We start from the raw sequence: 16025 nt of genomic DNA on the forward strand, positions 1-16025 counted from the left end.
CGCGAAACTAAAATCGCGTTGCGATTTGCATTTCGCGTTGCGATTCTTGGTTGATTTAATAAGCAATCTAAGTGAAATGGTTAATCTATTATTGAAATTACCAGTAAACCTATCATCAATTTCAATATGAAAAACCTAATAATAATGCAAAAATTTCAAAAAGAAAATAATTAAAAAAACTAACCCTCGTTGGTTGATTTGGTTGATTTTCCATTTCTGATTGTTAGGGTGGCTCTGAGAGATTTAGATAGACGGATTTCGCCGGAGATGGGGATGGATTTCGTCGGAGATGGGTGAGAGAGTGAGAGATGGAGATGGGACTGAGTTGTGATTTTAGGTTTTAGGTTATGAGTTGCGATTACGGGATATACTGTGGACAGTTCAGTGTTCCAATATATTTATATTCATGTTTGGAATTTAAAAATAAAATACTTGGCCAGGATACTAATGGCGCTTTGAAAATCGCATTGCGATTATGTATTATCGCGTTGCGAAAGTCAGTATCGCGTTGCGAAAGTAAGTATCTCGTTGCGATTTTTTATTATCGCATTGCGATAGTCAGTATCGCATTGCGATTTTCTCAATTCGCGTTGCGATTTACTTATTCGCATTGCGAATTTCCCAATTCGCGTTGCGATTTACTTATTCGCATTGCGAATTGGGAAAATCGCAACGATACTGTAGACCATCGCAACGCGATTTTCAACTATCGCATTGCGAAAATGCAACGCGTATTTGCGATAATGGAGATCGCGTTGCGAATTAGCGATCGCATTGCGATTTTGTTGGTCATTTTGGCAAATCCGGAAAAAATTGGTTAAAATCGTATATTATATGTGATTTTTGGTCACTGAGGTTATTTTCTCAATGATATATTGAAAGAGGTAAAAATAACAGTGAATATTTGATTAAATCGAGAAGTAAATTTGTTTTATTTACTTGTATTGATAATTTATATTTTGCAACTCAATTTTTATTTGCTAAGTTTTGAGTTTAGTTGCTAGTTAAATTAAGTAATTTTTTAAGTTATATAAGTTAACAAATCATATTTTATAATTTGAATTTTATTTTAGGTTTTTTAGTTTAATCGAGTTGAGTTATTTGAAATTTTTGTTTAATTTCAGTTATAAGTATTTATAATATTATAATACTATGTGATTTTAATTTAAACAATTTTTTGTAGGAATATACATATATATATATATTTCTTCGTTTTTTATGTACGCATATAAAATTGATGGATTTGACTTAAACTTGAATATATTATATATATATATATATATATATATATATATATTAATTATTGAAAAAATTGAGTTATTCAAGTTTTATTTTTTAATTTAACTCAAGTTTAAAAAATTTCGAATCGAATTTTACTCACAGTTACACCGAACCATGTTACTCAAGTTTGGATTTTACATTACCACAACCGATCAAGATGACGCTTATTTGTTATCACGGCGATCTTCCCTGCTTTGAACATTCGGATTGATTTGGATACGCGTTTTACTTTCGTGAGTAGTTTTTTCACATCACTTGACTCTGATTTACGATTTGTCGGTGGTCTTTCAATAGTTTCGTCCCCTTTTGTGGTTCGTTTACCGATGCAGTCAGATTTGTTTGTATCTTTATTTTATTCGAGTTTTTGGTTAGATTTTTTAATCTTTTCATTCTTTGGTCTTTATGTGATATAAGTGGTTAATTTTTATCTTAATTGTAATGGAAAAATGTCATAATTATATTTTAAGTTTACGGTTATACTTGTAATTTTAGATATTTGTTCACTTTTCATTAATAATGTGTTGATTATCTCTTAATTTTGTTTTATTTAAAATCTTACTATACGCGAGTCTTTTCCATATGTATATTTTAATTATCAATTTAAATATGCTTTTAATTTATTCGAATATGTTTTCTATAATTATATACCTACTATTTATAACTTTAAATATATCTTACTATACCAGCTCATTGAGGTCCCATATTCCCAAACATTTTAGTTATTCGTAAGAACCTTATGGGTCATGTCACCTAAGCTAAAGTTTGATGACGGCGGATCTATTCCAAAAGGCCATTTTTTGTATAAGGTCCTATACTATGTGCTTTTTACAAATTCAATCCTTCTACTATGATGTAATCATTTTTAATCCTCAACTTTTTGAAATGTGCATTTCAGTATTTTCTTGTTAATTATATGGCTTGTATTTTTTAAAACATAGGATAACGTGACTTATATTGTTTGACATTTTTCGTGCAACAAAATGTTTTCACGTTCGTATTTCGGAAAGATAAAAAAGAAAAATATGTATAATATCTGTTCATTTGTAAAGAAATATTAAGGTATTTATGTCATATAACATGTTTGAAAATTAATCATAACAAGTCCCGAAATAAATAGAATTTAGAAGAAAATAATCTTAGATGTGACATGTGTGACATGGTAAAGTAAAAAAATCTATAAAATTTACACATAAAACTACCCTAATTGTAAAACCAGAACAAATTAAACCGTCGTTTTCATTAACCAGAACAAGCAGCGCACGCGACAGAACATGCGTGTGGGATTCACAAAGGCAAGCCGCCATTAATCCTCTCCTCTACCCTCCTCTGCTGTCATTCACTATAAATGAGTACCCAAGCTGACAATGCCTTAATATCATCTTACAACGCAAACAAAAAATGTCAGCCTCTTGTACCTTTCTTCTCTCAATACTACTCACGTTTGCATCACAGCCATGTTACATTATCCTCACTTCCGCCGCCGACTGTCGGTGGCAGCTTCTGCAGAAAAGCGTTGGCATCTCCGCCATGCACATGCAACTGCTAAGAAACGATCGTGTCGTTATGTTCGATAGAACCGGTTTCGGGCCATCGAATCTACGGTTGTCGAATGGGAAATGCCGCAATGACCCAAAAGTAGATTGCACCGCTCATTCGGTGGAGTACGATGTTTTGACCAATAAGTTCAGAGCTCTCACTGTCCAAACCAACGTCTGGTGTTCTTCGGGAGCCGTTATGCCTAACGGTAATTTGGTCCAAACCGGCGGTTTCAACGACGGCGAGCTCCGTGTCAGGGTTTTCATCCCGTGCGGGAGTTGCGACTGGCAAGAAACACCTAATGGATTGGCGGCGAGCAGGTGGTATTCCTCCAACCATATCTTGCCAGATGGAAGACAAATCGTTGTCGGTGGTCGGGGGCAGTTTAATTACGAGTTTGTTCCCAAAAAAAAGGACGCCAACACATTCAAATTGTCTTTCTTGTCGGAAACCAATGAACGCGGAGTGGAGAACAATCTCTACCCTTATGTTTTCCTCAATGTCGATGGGAACTTATTCATTTTCGCAAACAATCGTGCTATTTTGCTTGATTATGTGAACAACAAAGTGGTGAAAACTTATCCGAAAATACCAGATGGCCAGCCTAGAAGCTATCCGAGCACAGGCTCGGCTGTTTTACTACCACTGAAGAACTTGACAGCACAGGATATTCAGGCTGAAGTTTTGGTCTGTGGTGGTGCTCCAAAAGGATCATTTATCAAAGCATTACGAGGTGAATTTGTTAAAGCCTTGTACACTTGCGCCAGAATCTCAATAAACGACCCGAAACCAAAATGGGTTCTCGAAACTATGCCGATGGCTAGAGTCATGGGTGACATGTTATTACTTCCGAACGGCAACGTTCTGCTCATCAACGGAGCCGGTTGCGGGGCAGCAGGATGGGAACTGGGAAGGAATCCGGTCTTGAATCCGGTCCTATACAAACCTAATAACAACATCGAATCACGGTTCGAGACGCAAAACCCGACAAAGATTCCTCGGATGTACCACTCGACGGCAGCATTGCTTCGTGATGGCAGAGTTTTGGTCGGCGGAAGCAATCCTCACGCGTTTTACAACTTTACGGGTGTACTTTTCCCTACTGAACTAAGCTTAGAATCATTCTCTCCGGGGTATTTGGACGCCAAATTCAACAATTTCCGACCCACCATTGTTGCTCCGAAGTCGACGTCGACGATCAGATACTGCGAGAAATTGACAGTTCAAGTGATTATTACTGGGAGATTAGCTGAAAATTTGGTGTTGGTGACAATGGTATCACCGGCTTTCAACACACATTCGTTCTCCATGAATCAAAGGTTGCTTGTACTCGACAACGACAAGATGACGGCTTTGGGGAAATCAAGTTATAGCATTGAAGTGACGACGCCAAGTTCCGGTAACCTTGCGCCTGCTGGGTATTATCTTCTGTTTGTGGTTCATCAAGACATACCCAGCCAAGGCATTTGGTTGAAGTTGCAATAAAACAAAGGGTAATTCATTCAAATGCCCAAAATAATAATTAATTTTGATTAATGTGTTTACCTTGACCATGTTGTAATGTTGTCCTCTACAAAACAAACAAATGTATATACAATGTAATGTTTCCATCAATAAAGAGTATCGTTTTGTAACTGTTTAGAAATTTTAATGATTAAATTGCAAATTTCATAATTTCAATGATAAAAAAGATTATTTCAGAATAGTTTAGTGACCATATGTGTACATTACCCTAAATTTATAAGCTCGGTCAAATGGGGTGTTTTTCCCGTAATTCACCCTGACCCTATAATATTTCCGATCAGGCACCGTTCATACTATATTTCTCAATCTAACACCCTTTATAGAAAGGCGTGCTATCTGCAGCGCGCTTTATGTTGATCTGGCGTCACGTGGGGAAAGGCACGCCCCCTGAGACGCACCTTATGCTGACATAGATACACTTGGCTAAAGCGCGGCCCCTGGGGTGCGCCTTACGCCACGTAAGGGTATAGCGCGGGACAGGGGCCGCGCCTTCATGAAATTATGACACGCGTAAGGCGCGCCCCCTGCGGCGCGCCTTAGGTTTAATTACCCACCTACCCCCGCCCATTCACACCCCATCCCTCCCTATAAATACCCTCATTTACAATCACTTTCATCACACCAAATCCTCTCAACTTCTCTCAAATACTCTCTTATATTCTCTTATAAGGTATATTTTATTATATTTAGTATTTTGTTAGTAATTTATTTAAATTTAAAATTTTTAATATTTTATTTAATTAATATTTTTTGCAGATATAAAATGGAAGGTAGTCTACTTTGCTTGGATGAAAATCATATATCTCGACACTTTGTTGATACAATAACATTTTAACGTTTTAATTTAATTTAAATTATTAGTAATAATTTGTTGATTTATTTAATGCATGATTATTAGTTTAAGAATTAATTTTTGTAATTATTTATATTTTAGGATAAAGACCGTATATTAGATTATCTTATTAGGAACCTTAAGTTAGCGATACCATTTAATACTTATTGTAAGTTTGTTGTATTTAAAATTATATTTGTATTTAGTTGTTTATTATACTTTTTTATTGGAATTTTTTATTATTTATCATTTAATATTTACTTTATTTTGTTAATATGGTTGGATTTTTTTTAATTTATTTTGTTAAATTTGTTGGACTTTTTGTTAATGTATTTTGGTTAATTTTGTTTATTACTATTTAATATCAGTTATTGTAATTTGGTTATCATTTACCATTTAATACTTATTGTAAGTTTGTTGTATTTAAAATTATATTCAAATACCAAATTGTTATTAGTTTGATAAAATTTAATAATTGTGTTCGATAACTTTATTCAGTTTGTTACTTATTATCTCTTTTATTATAATCACATATAACGTCAACGTCCAATCTCGCATTATTTTATCGTTCTTTTAATCTTCATCAGCGGTTATCGAATGACATTAACTTGAAGTAAATACAAATTAAAGTACAAGAATTATTATTTGATAAACAACTACATCATTTCCTCATCAATTGTTACTTGATGACAACAGAAGTGGACATGTTTTTCTAGTGTGTCCTGGGTTTCTACAATGCCCACATCTTCTGTATTGTCTAGATCTTTCTCGAATATCCATATCGCAATTAATTCGATTGGATTTTGGACGACCACACTCCCTCAATAAACTCAGATTTGGTACAATCGAAAGCCAATCTTGAACCTCATCAGGGTCTTTGTCATTACCTATGAGGGGAACTCAAATTCGTATACCTTAAAAACTTCAGATAGTAGGTATACGTGATCCACAAAATGGTTATAGTCTTGACGTGTATGCGAGCAAGATGCTATCACATGAGAGCATAGATACTTCAGAGCTTGAAAAAACCCGCAATCGCACGTTCTGTCCCTTAGATTTACCTTAACGACATAACTTCAATCCCTTAAAGAGGTCGCGGTAACTCCGCGACATGAAAAATTTCATGCCGCCTAGAGAAGCTTGTTACAGACATTCCATTTGATGCAACAATTTTTTTCTGTAGATCTGCAACTAATCTAGGGTGATAGACATGGCCGTCTTGCATCCAGGTTTGAGCTTGTCCCTCGAGCTTCGCAAAAAACGCCCCCAAATGAAAATATGTAGTTTTTACCAAAGCCGCTACAAGTAAGTGACGTGCACCCTTTAAGGTTGAATTGATTGCCTCTGTCAAGTTGGTCGTCATGTGTCCATATATATATCTACCATCATATACGTTCGTCCACATTTCTTTATCGATGAGGCTGATGTAATCGTATCCTTACTCGTTCTTCGCCCGCAAATTTTGAAGTATTGATTCAAATGTTCGAGGAAGTAGTTCGTAACCTGATCAAAAAATGTATAACTTACTAACGTGCTTTCTTTGCAAAATTAAAATGATCAAAACAAAACAAACTACATCAGTTTCACTTACCCATGCGCACAAGTAATTGTCGCTCATCATTCTTCTTGTATCTTCCATGGTAGTTCACAGCAATGTGTCGGAGACAATACCTATGTTGGACAAAGGGTGGTTGCCACATTGGACCCAAAGACTCCATTGTACTTTGATCCCAACTCCGCGATCTGAAATGACACAGATTTTTTCCCTCGTGATAACATGTGCACGTAAGTTTCGAAGGAAAAAAAAACCCAAGAATCTGTATCTTCTTCTTCGACAAGAGCAAAAGCAACAGGAAAAATGTTGCGATTGTCATCTTGGACAACTGCCAATAATTAAACTTACTTTATTTTTCATACAAGAAAGTCTCGTCGATCTAGACAACAAGCTTGTAGTATTTGACAACATTAACGCACTGTGGGTAAGTCCAAAAAACTCGATAGAATTGGCATCGATCGCGGAGAACTCGATCATTATGGTATGTATAGGAGGTTTCGAAGTCCACAATTGTCTCAGGATTCAACGTCCGCACCAGCCTAAACCAACCTGGAAGTTTGTTGTAAGATGCATCCCATTCGCCATAAAGTTTGACAATGGCATTTTGTTTTGCCAACCAAGCTTTTTATAGGGGACAGTGTACCCATACTACGATTGTATAGCTGAAATCAACACTGCAACAACTATATGAGAGCTTGTAGTATTTGACAACATTTGCTGGAACTTCATCATCATCATCATCATCAGAGTTGAATTTGGTGATTCTGGGTGAATGAATAGTCCAGTCTCAGTACCATCCGCACCAGGCTCACGAAGTGGTTCTTCTGGTGGAGATGATGGTTCCTCCATGCTCTCCACATTTAGGTCGAAGAACTTACTACTTCCATGTCTTCCCCTTGAACTAGAAGGCATATCGACATTGAGATCGAAAAAGCTCGCAGTCGAATACTTCCCCCTGGAGCTTGAAGTCATCGTGTCAAATAGAAACTGCATAGATTGTTGTGTCGATGGCATCTCTATATTAAGGTCAAAGAAATTTACAGATGAATGCATTCCCCTTGAACTGGGCGCGGTGTTGCCATACGGATTGTTTGTAGACCCACCTCGGTACATATCGTAAGGAGTTGCGGATGAATGTCTCTCCATTATGGCATTAAAATCATTACACATTACTATAGTCGGACTGTCAACTTGATCAACTTGTTCAGACAGCCTATAGTGGGAGCTTAATGACTGACCCCGAACAGCACGCACTTGAACAAACTTTGCATTCATTTCAATATCGGCGTCTGAATAATTACTTTAAGATTCAACCATTATTTCAACATCATTATTGTTCAAAAGTTTGAACGTTGTATAAGTTAATGACAACAATGATGTTGGAAATTTATACTGCAACGACGACATTCTTCTACTACTTCCAACATGAACCTTCCTCGAAATATTCGTTATCTCTCCTCAAGAGTTATGTTTCTCTTGAATAATATTTTAACACGCTCATTTGATACGAAATAACGCCAATTTCATCTTCTCGAATTTCTCCATCATAATAAACAATAATTGAAAGTCGCACTATTCTTAGAGTTTAAAAGTGTGACAATATTATATCTGCAAAAAAAATAACTGAAACAAACCTTATTAAATAAATAATATATGAACGAAAATATAACACAATAAAATTTTTACACATAAACTTAAATAATTTAAAAAATATAATTTTATATTATTATATGCACCGCAAAAATATTTCGACGTATGCTCCCGCTTTCCAATTTTACAAACACAGAAATTAATTAAAAACAATTAGTATAATATTTTTCAAATAATTATAATAAATAATAAGTATAATAAAAAAACTTATAACAAAATTACCTTATAACGAAAAATCGCACGAATTTTTGAATTAAATATGAGAAGATTGTCGGATTGTTGTATTAATTTTTTTTTTCTGTTGAGAGGAGATGTGAGGAGTTACCGGGGGAAGGGTATTTATAGCCGAGAAAATGAACAATAATTATACAAGGCGCGGCATCTACATCGCTCCTTACATAATTATATTAGTTAAAGTTAAGGCGCGACTCATGGGTTACGCCTTATATGATTGTGTCAGAATTAAAGGTAAAACGTGACCCCTGTCCCGTGTTATAACCCTACGTGACGTAAGGCGCGCCCAAAGGGCCGCGTTTTAACCAAGTGTATCTATGTCAATATAAGGTGCGCCTCAGGGGCGCGTCTTTCCCCACGTAACGCAAGATCAGCGTAAAGCGCGCTGCAAGATGCTTCTTTGCAAAGAGTGTTAGATCAAGAAATATAGTCTAAACGGATCGAGAATATTATAGGTAAGGGTGATTTTTCGATAAAAACGCCGCCCAATGGAGGGTCCTTTTAAGTAGATGACTCGTCGGGCCGTCGGAGCGGGACTTCTGCCATAGCTAAATGTTGGGCTATTGGAGCTCTCAAGAGAGCAAAAAGTATTTTTCTGCAGAAAACAACCCACTCTGCTTCTGGCGTGAAGAAGAAGAAGATGGAAGGTAGCAATGGGAAAGGCTACGCCTGGGCAATCTCAGCTGGTTTCAACGCTGCATGCGCTGCCGTTTCAGCTAAACTCTTGTTCCCTCCGGTACCTTTTTAATCACCCCAAGTTTCTTATACTCCAATCACCAATTTTTATTTCGCTTGCTATTCGTCTTATACCCTAATCTTACCTCTCTTTGTGAATTACCCATAGTTTTTTTCCCATGGTTTGTAATTTCGAAATTATAATTGATCTTCAGTCGAATTTCTCTTTGAATATTTTGCAGGTAATTAGATACGGACTGGTGGTAATTTTCAACGTCATGATGTGGGGATGTTATGTTAACAGCTTGAAAGCTCTTTCATCCCTTCAAGCAACCGTTACGAATTTCGCTACTAATTTCCTCACTTCTGGCCTTGCCGGTTTCTTCTTGTTCGACGAACTATTGTCGATTAAGGTAACCCAATAGACCAGATTATGAATTGATATTTGAATATCTTAGCAATTACCAACAAGTAACAAGAACAAGGTTTAGAACCAATGAACTGTTGTTTAAGACTTTTGAGGATTAGTTAAATGTTTATGTCATTTAGTTTGCAACATAAACTTATCATCATTTGTGCTATAATTGAACTATTGGAGTCGCTTGGCAAAAACAGAAGCTTGGAAATGGGAAAATTTTCAGTTAGATTTCTGCTTGTCTGCTATTTTTGGTGGTATGGAAGTTTCGTGATGCATGCCGAAAATCATTCTAGAAGAATAGAAGATTTTTCGAGTACATTGTTTCGAACACCCTAACTTTGATTAGTTTTCTTATGATTTGTCTGTTAAGCTTTTATTTGTATTGTGTACCAGTCCCTTATTTTATGGCATCTAAGAAGGCAAGAGAGAGGAGGAAGTTGGATTGAAGTTACTAGATATATGCTTTATGGAACTTTGCTTTGGTGACTATTTTCGGATATGAAAACTTAGTGTCGATACCTTATGCATGGAAACCAAACTAGCACTCATCGGTTATGAGCAATTAACCCTGTAAAATGCAATTCTGATTACGAGAGCTTTTTCAGTGGTTTGCAGGTGCCATGTTCATTGTCATCGCTGTACTTATCCTCAGCAAGTCTAGCATAGAGAAGACGGAAAAGACTGATTAGAGTTTTTACATTAATGGTGCTGCATTTCGACCGTTATAACTTCCGGCTTCTTTTGGAATGGAAGATCATTCGAGCAAATTGTTTTAAAGAATCTCTCTTTCAGTCATCAATCATCACAATGCTGGTGCTACGAGTTTAACTTTCTCGGCTATATGATTTTTGACAACTAAAGAGATGTTTTTCAATTTCAACACTGATGCTAATCGGTCGGATTCACAGTTTTCACCATCTTCTTTGTATTTGTCTGGGTATATAATTAAGTCAGTTACAGACATATGAACAAAGTCGAAAGATTTGTGATAATCCCAGATTTGGTAACTTTTGTTTCCGTTGCAGCATGCCTCAAGTTCATATTTCTTGATGAACTACCATTTTCAATTGCAGCAAACATGGGACTTAGCATTGATCTCCATTCCACTATAAGGAGATCTAAGGATTTGAGATGTCGTACAAAGTTTATTCCATGTATTACTTGATGTGGATCTTAATTCATAATATTTGAACTCGAGATTTATCGAATGTGTATGGATGTAGGGACAGTGTCCTTCCGTTCGGTCTTGAATAATAGTATTCTTTCTCAGTAGGTGAGAGGGATAATTGCATTGCCAGTTACGGATACAGAAGTTTAAACCACGTCGGCTTAAATTGTGGTGAATTTATTGCAAAGTTTTCCCCATTACAGAAGTTACATTTATGCTATTTAATCTATGAACTATTCTTTCTTAAAAAAGGTCCTAATGATCCGAATAACTTAGCCCAATTTTGTAACATACTATGTATTTTTTCATTTAATTATTTTCTCAAATACTATAATTTTAATGCAAGCTGTGGATATTTAAATGCAATTGAATCACAATTTATGGAAATTAATTTCACTTATATATATATATATATATATATATATATATATATTTGTTAGTTAAGTTTTTGGTACAGTAAAAACAAATTATCTTATTTTTTTAAATAAAATATATATTTATACATTATTGGAAATATATATTGTAATGTATAAGAAATAGATTAGCCTTAGCTGATAGATCGACTGTAATTCACAGGTTAGGTTTTTAGCCCACCCTTGGAACTTGACGAGACGACAGTGGAAAATCACGGTCTTTAGGACACAAAACGTAAGGATAAATTCCTTGGCCTTTCCTTCTTGAGCTCCTTTCCACTTATTTTCCCAACTTCCCAGAATTCCATGTGTTGATTCCTTTATATTTCCTTTGAAATCCTTCCACTGGTAAGCTTATTCTTCTCTTCTACGCCCACTTCTTTTCTCTTTTAATTATCGATTTGCCTTTAAACCCATCTTAGTTATGTTTAGTTTTAGTTGTTTCCTGCCTTTTATCTGCAGGTTTTGGTTAATTTTTTGTGGTTGGTGCTTTCAGGGGGCCAGGGAAGAGTGCTTTCACAAGTTCATATCTTTCATTTCTAGGGCTTTAAGATTTTTTTTTTTTTTTTTTTGCGAATTGAACTCTTTAAAATAGCTATGGGAGTGAACTTAAAAGACTTTTGATATATTAGCACTTCAACTAAGAGTTTTATGATTCTGGCTTTCTTTTTTCTTTTTGGTTTTAGCTTAGGACTAGAGATGCTTTATTTATATACTTTCTTGAGGAAGAATCAGGTCTTTTAGCTGTTCATATAGTATATTGTACATTATTCTAGTCTTGCCCGAAAGTTTAGCTTTCATTGTTTCACTTTCAAACAATTTCAATGTAGTAAGGTAGTATACTTAAAATATTATGTTGAAATTCCAACTGTTAAAACGAAGGTTCAATGTGTTAAGCTTACTTGCATTGAATTTTAAATCGATATGCAACTCTTAATCGTTAATTTTTAACGCCTGGAGTTCTTTGTATGAATTGATATTATAGAAAAGTGCCTCTAGATATGGGAGGGAGATGTTTTTGCATCCAATGCTTCTACTTTTGAACCCTTCCGATTGATTGGTAATGTTGATTTGTTGATGGCTATTCGGGGGTTGTATACTTGTTTACTAAATTAGGAACTGATGGAATTCGTGCTACTAAGTGAGGAATAGTTGGTTATTAGACTTTTGTTTCACTGTTTTCGGTGATGTTTAATGTATTCATGCATCAGTTCTTATTCAGGTAAAATTGACTGCTGAAGGATGTGGTTTTGTCCCTCATACAGCGTTTTCGGTAGGAAGATGTTTGCGTTTTTCGTGGGATGATATCAGCTGTTTTCCTGATAGTAATGGAGTAATCCTCTGCTATACAGGATTTTCTGCCCCGAAGTGATGTGATGCTTACTTGACTGAATACCACCCTCAGAACGGAGTTTTGAGATTTTATTTGTGGATCTCAACAAGTTCCTGGAGTCTCCAATGGATGAAGGTGGCCATCGTGAAAATGGAAGACTTAAAACGGATCAGTATAGAGCAGCTCAGGGCCAGGTATCTCAAGGCTGTTTAATTTTGCAAATTATAGATACTTGGACTGATGTAGAATGACGTAATTGAATTAACTTTCCCCCTGCGACTAATGTGTTCAATTTCAGCATTTTCTGAAAACTTGTGTCAATGGTGATAACTTTTATGAGGATTGTTGTAGCAGTGGTTGATGCATCAGCCATCAATGAAGCAGATAATGGCCCTTATGGCTGAACGAGATGCAGCCATTCAAGAAAGGAATTTAGCTCTTTCCGAGAAGAAAGCAGCTATTGCCGAGAGAGATATGGCATTATTGCAGCGAGATGCGGCAATTGCTGAACGAAATAATGCTATAGCGGAACGTGATAACACCATAGCGAATCTGCAGTATCGGGAGAACTCCCTGTCATCTGGTAATATGTCCTCTTGTCCGGCAGGATTCCATATGTCCCGTGGAGTGAAGCACATGCAGCATCCACATCAGAACATTCACCATCTGCCCCACGTTAGTGAAGTTCCTTATAACTTGAGAGAAATGCATTCAACTGATACCCTTCCAGTGGTGCCAGGTACCTCCGAAGCTGCAAAGTCAAGACGGGGTAAACGAGCAAAAGAGGCCAAGGTGATTGCACCTAACAAGAAGGCTTTAAAGCCTCCTAAAAAGGTAAAACAAGAGAACGAGGACTTGAACAAGACTATGTCTGGCGAGTCACACGAGTGGAAGGGTACAGAAGATGTCGGTGGTGCCGGTGATAATCTCAACAAACAGTTAGTTACAATAAAACCCAATTGGAAAGGTAAGGATCTAGGGTTGAATCAAGTTGTATTCGATGAGTCAACCATGGCACCTCCTGTTTGTTCCTGCACCGGAGTCCTAAGACAGTGCTACAAATGGGGAAATGGCGGATGGCAATCTTCATGTTGCACAACCGCCTTGTCGATGTATCCTTTGCCAGCTGTTCCAAACAAAAACACGCCCGGATCGGTGGTAGGAAGATGAGTGGAAGTGCTTTCAACAAGCTGCTTACTCGGCTCACAGCTGAAGGTTATGATTTGTCCAATCCTGTTGATCTTAAGCACCATTGGGCCAAGCATGGGACAAACCGCTACATCACCATCAAGTAGGTTGTTTTTAACCAAATGTGAATCGGAAGTTATGGAGAACTAGTGAAGTATCGGTCAACGTTCATGTTTCCAACCGTAGCATTCTAGGAGTGTAGGAAAAATAAATGATCCAGAAATAACCGTAGTAAGGAATACTAGGTGGGTACTGCCAACTTAAATTCGAGTTTACTTCGAAAACGGCCGCTCTGATATCTTGCACTTGCTATTCGGCCTTGATATCCTCCGTTAGCAGACTGGTATTTAAAGAGGGCATAAAGGGTCTCATCCCATTTCTGGAAAAGTGATGGGGTTTTCAACTTGCCGCTATGTTAGCCTACTTAATTGTAAAAGTATTGTGCCTGAAAGGTCTTCTTGTACTTTAATGAAGTTTCAGTCTATTAGCTTAATCATTTTAAAATATCTATGTATCTTTGATTTCTTTTTTATAATTTCTTTTAATTTAGTGTCTCAGTTTTATGTGATTTGCTCTTTTACTTAAATCATTTTTATTTTTTTTATCATATTTGAAAAACATGCTCCTCTACTATTAAAAAAATACCCACTATAAAATACTCATGTAATTTTAATTTCTAATTTTAACTATAAATTTATTCTTTTTCTTAATTTTGTCTTTTAATTTTGCATTTTATTCAATTTGATCTTTTGATTATAATTTTTGCAAATTCTTTTTTCTAATCAATTTTTATTATTTTATACTCCCGTCAATATTTTATCATAAAGATACTTTTAAAAAAATATTATTAATATATTATATAATTTTAGATTGTTTTTGGTTTATTGAATAATATTATAATATGAAAAAGAAAGTGAAGAAATATATATATATATATCTTATATGATTAAAGAATATCGATAAATTGAAATCAGTATGTGTCATAATATTATAAATAGTTAAATTAAATTTGTATATAAATTCGAATAAATCGATTCAAACTTTTTAAAATAAAGTTTGTTATAAAATATAATTCGTCAAATTGACTAATTCCATCGAATATTCACTCTTAGATATAAGCGCGATCATAATTATAAATTATAAAATTTAAATAACTATAAAATAGCGGCTTAAGTCGAAATAAATCAAAAGACAATTCACGCATGATTTATAAAGAATATGAATTAAACTTGAAAGCTCAAAATTTTAAGACATATAACTTTATCATTGAACCAAGTTCTTGATCTCGTTGTCTTCTTATAACGAGATCTTTACATAAGCAGACAGATATAGAACAAGTGGAACAATTGATGCAGAACGAAAACGTTGTCGCATGAACCGACCTTTTTAAAGTAGATGTTGTGGTTCACATTGGTGGGTTTAAAGAAGAGGGGCCATTTTTTGTCATTCAATGTTTGGCTCCAAAGTCAAGCAATTGAAAAAGGCAGAGGTGTGAGGAGGAAGCATCAATGGCTTTCAAATGAATTACTCGAGGCTGTGTTCGGGGGAATAAGGTTAAACGGTCGGAGACCCCATTTTAGAGACAATTTTATGGACTTAACTTCACATTGTGGACCTAAGCTGCTAGGTCCTTATGGCCTAGCCCAAATTATTTCTCCCTCCCTAAATTTAGCTTTACATATCTAATTAGTCCCTCAACTTTTTTTACATAGTTTGACATTTCAACTTTATGTAAGCTAAGGGCTTCTCCAACGCAGCTCCAGTGTGGCGCATGTCTCACTTTGGAGATGATATCAGTGGTCCAGCCCATCACCAATCTACAGCTATATTGTGGCGACATGCTACAGTAAAACGCCACATTTAATTTTTTTTTTGTAAATTTAAGTAGATTAAATTGTAAGATAGATAAAAATACATTGAAATTAGAAATAAACATATTAATTTTTTGAAACATAAAAACTACAACAAACATAAAAACATAGAAATACTAATAAAACTCAAACAACATTTCAACCAACAATCCAAACACAACAATTTAACTAATAATCAGACAGACTCCCTCCACTCCCTCCAAGATCATGAAAGTTCATTACAAACACAATTTGTTGAAGATGAGGAGACTCAATTTCAAGAATTTCTTACCCGATTTAGACAAATCAAAGATGAAATTGCTCATTTTGCTCTACTAAATGCACTAATTGAGCATTTGTAGAATGGA

The 16025-nt window shown here is 35.6% G+C and overlaps 2 protein-coding genes and 1 pseudogene across 2 annotated transcripts; all 3 read left to right on the forward strand.

Moving 5' to 3' along the window:
- The first annotated feature begins 2679 nt into the window (after nucleotides 1-2679).
- LOC120152516 (aldehyde oxidase GLOX-like) lies at nucleotides 2680-4304 on the forward strand. Its single transcript, XM_039164723.1, has one exon. The coding sequence runs from the start codon at nucleotides 2680-2682 to the stop codon at nucleotides 4300-4302; it is 1623 nt and encodes a 540-aa protein (XP_039020654.1). The 3' UTR covers nucleotides 4303-4304.
- Nucleotides 4305-9157: 4853 nt separating this feature from the next.
- Nucleotides 9158-10459, forward strand: LOC120153778. The gene is made up of 3 exons (XM_039165662.1): nucleotides 9158-9348; nucleotides 9530-9700; nucleotides 10311-10459. Exons 1-3 carry the CDS (start codon nucleotides 9253-9255, stop codon nucleotides 10392-10394), a joined length of 351 nt encoding a protein of 116 aa, XP_039021593.1. The 5' UTR covers nucleotides 9158-9252; the 3' UTR covers nucleotides 10395-10459.
- Nucleotides 10460-11527: 1068 nt separating this feature from the next.
- LOC120156844 lies at nucleotides 11528-14305 on the forward strand (annotated as a pseudogene).
- The last annotated feature ends 1720 nt before the right edge of the window (nucleotides 14306-16025 follow it).

Source organism: Hibiscus syriacus, unplaced genomic scaffold (genome assembly GCF_006381635.1).
Source record: "Hibiscus syriacus cultivar Baekdansim isolate YM2019G1 unplaced genomic scaffold, ASM638163v2 tig00002840_pilon, whole genome shotgun sequence".
NCBI classification, from domain to species: Eukaryota; Viridiplantae; Streptophyta; class Magnoliopsida; order Malvales; family Malvaceae; genus Hibiscus; species Hibiscus syriacus.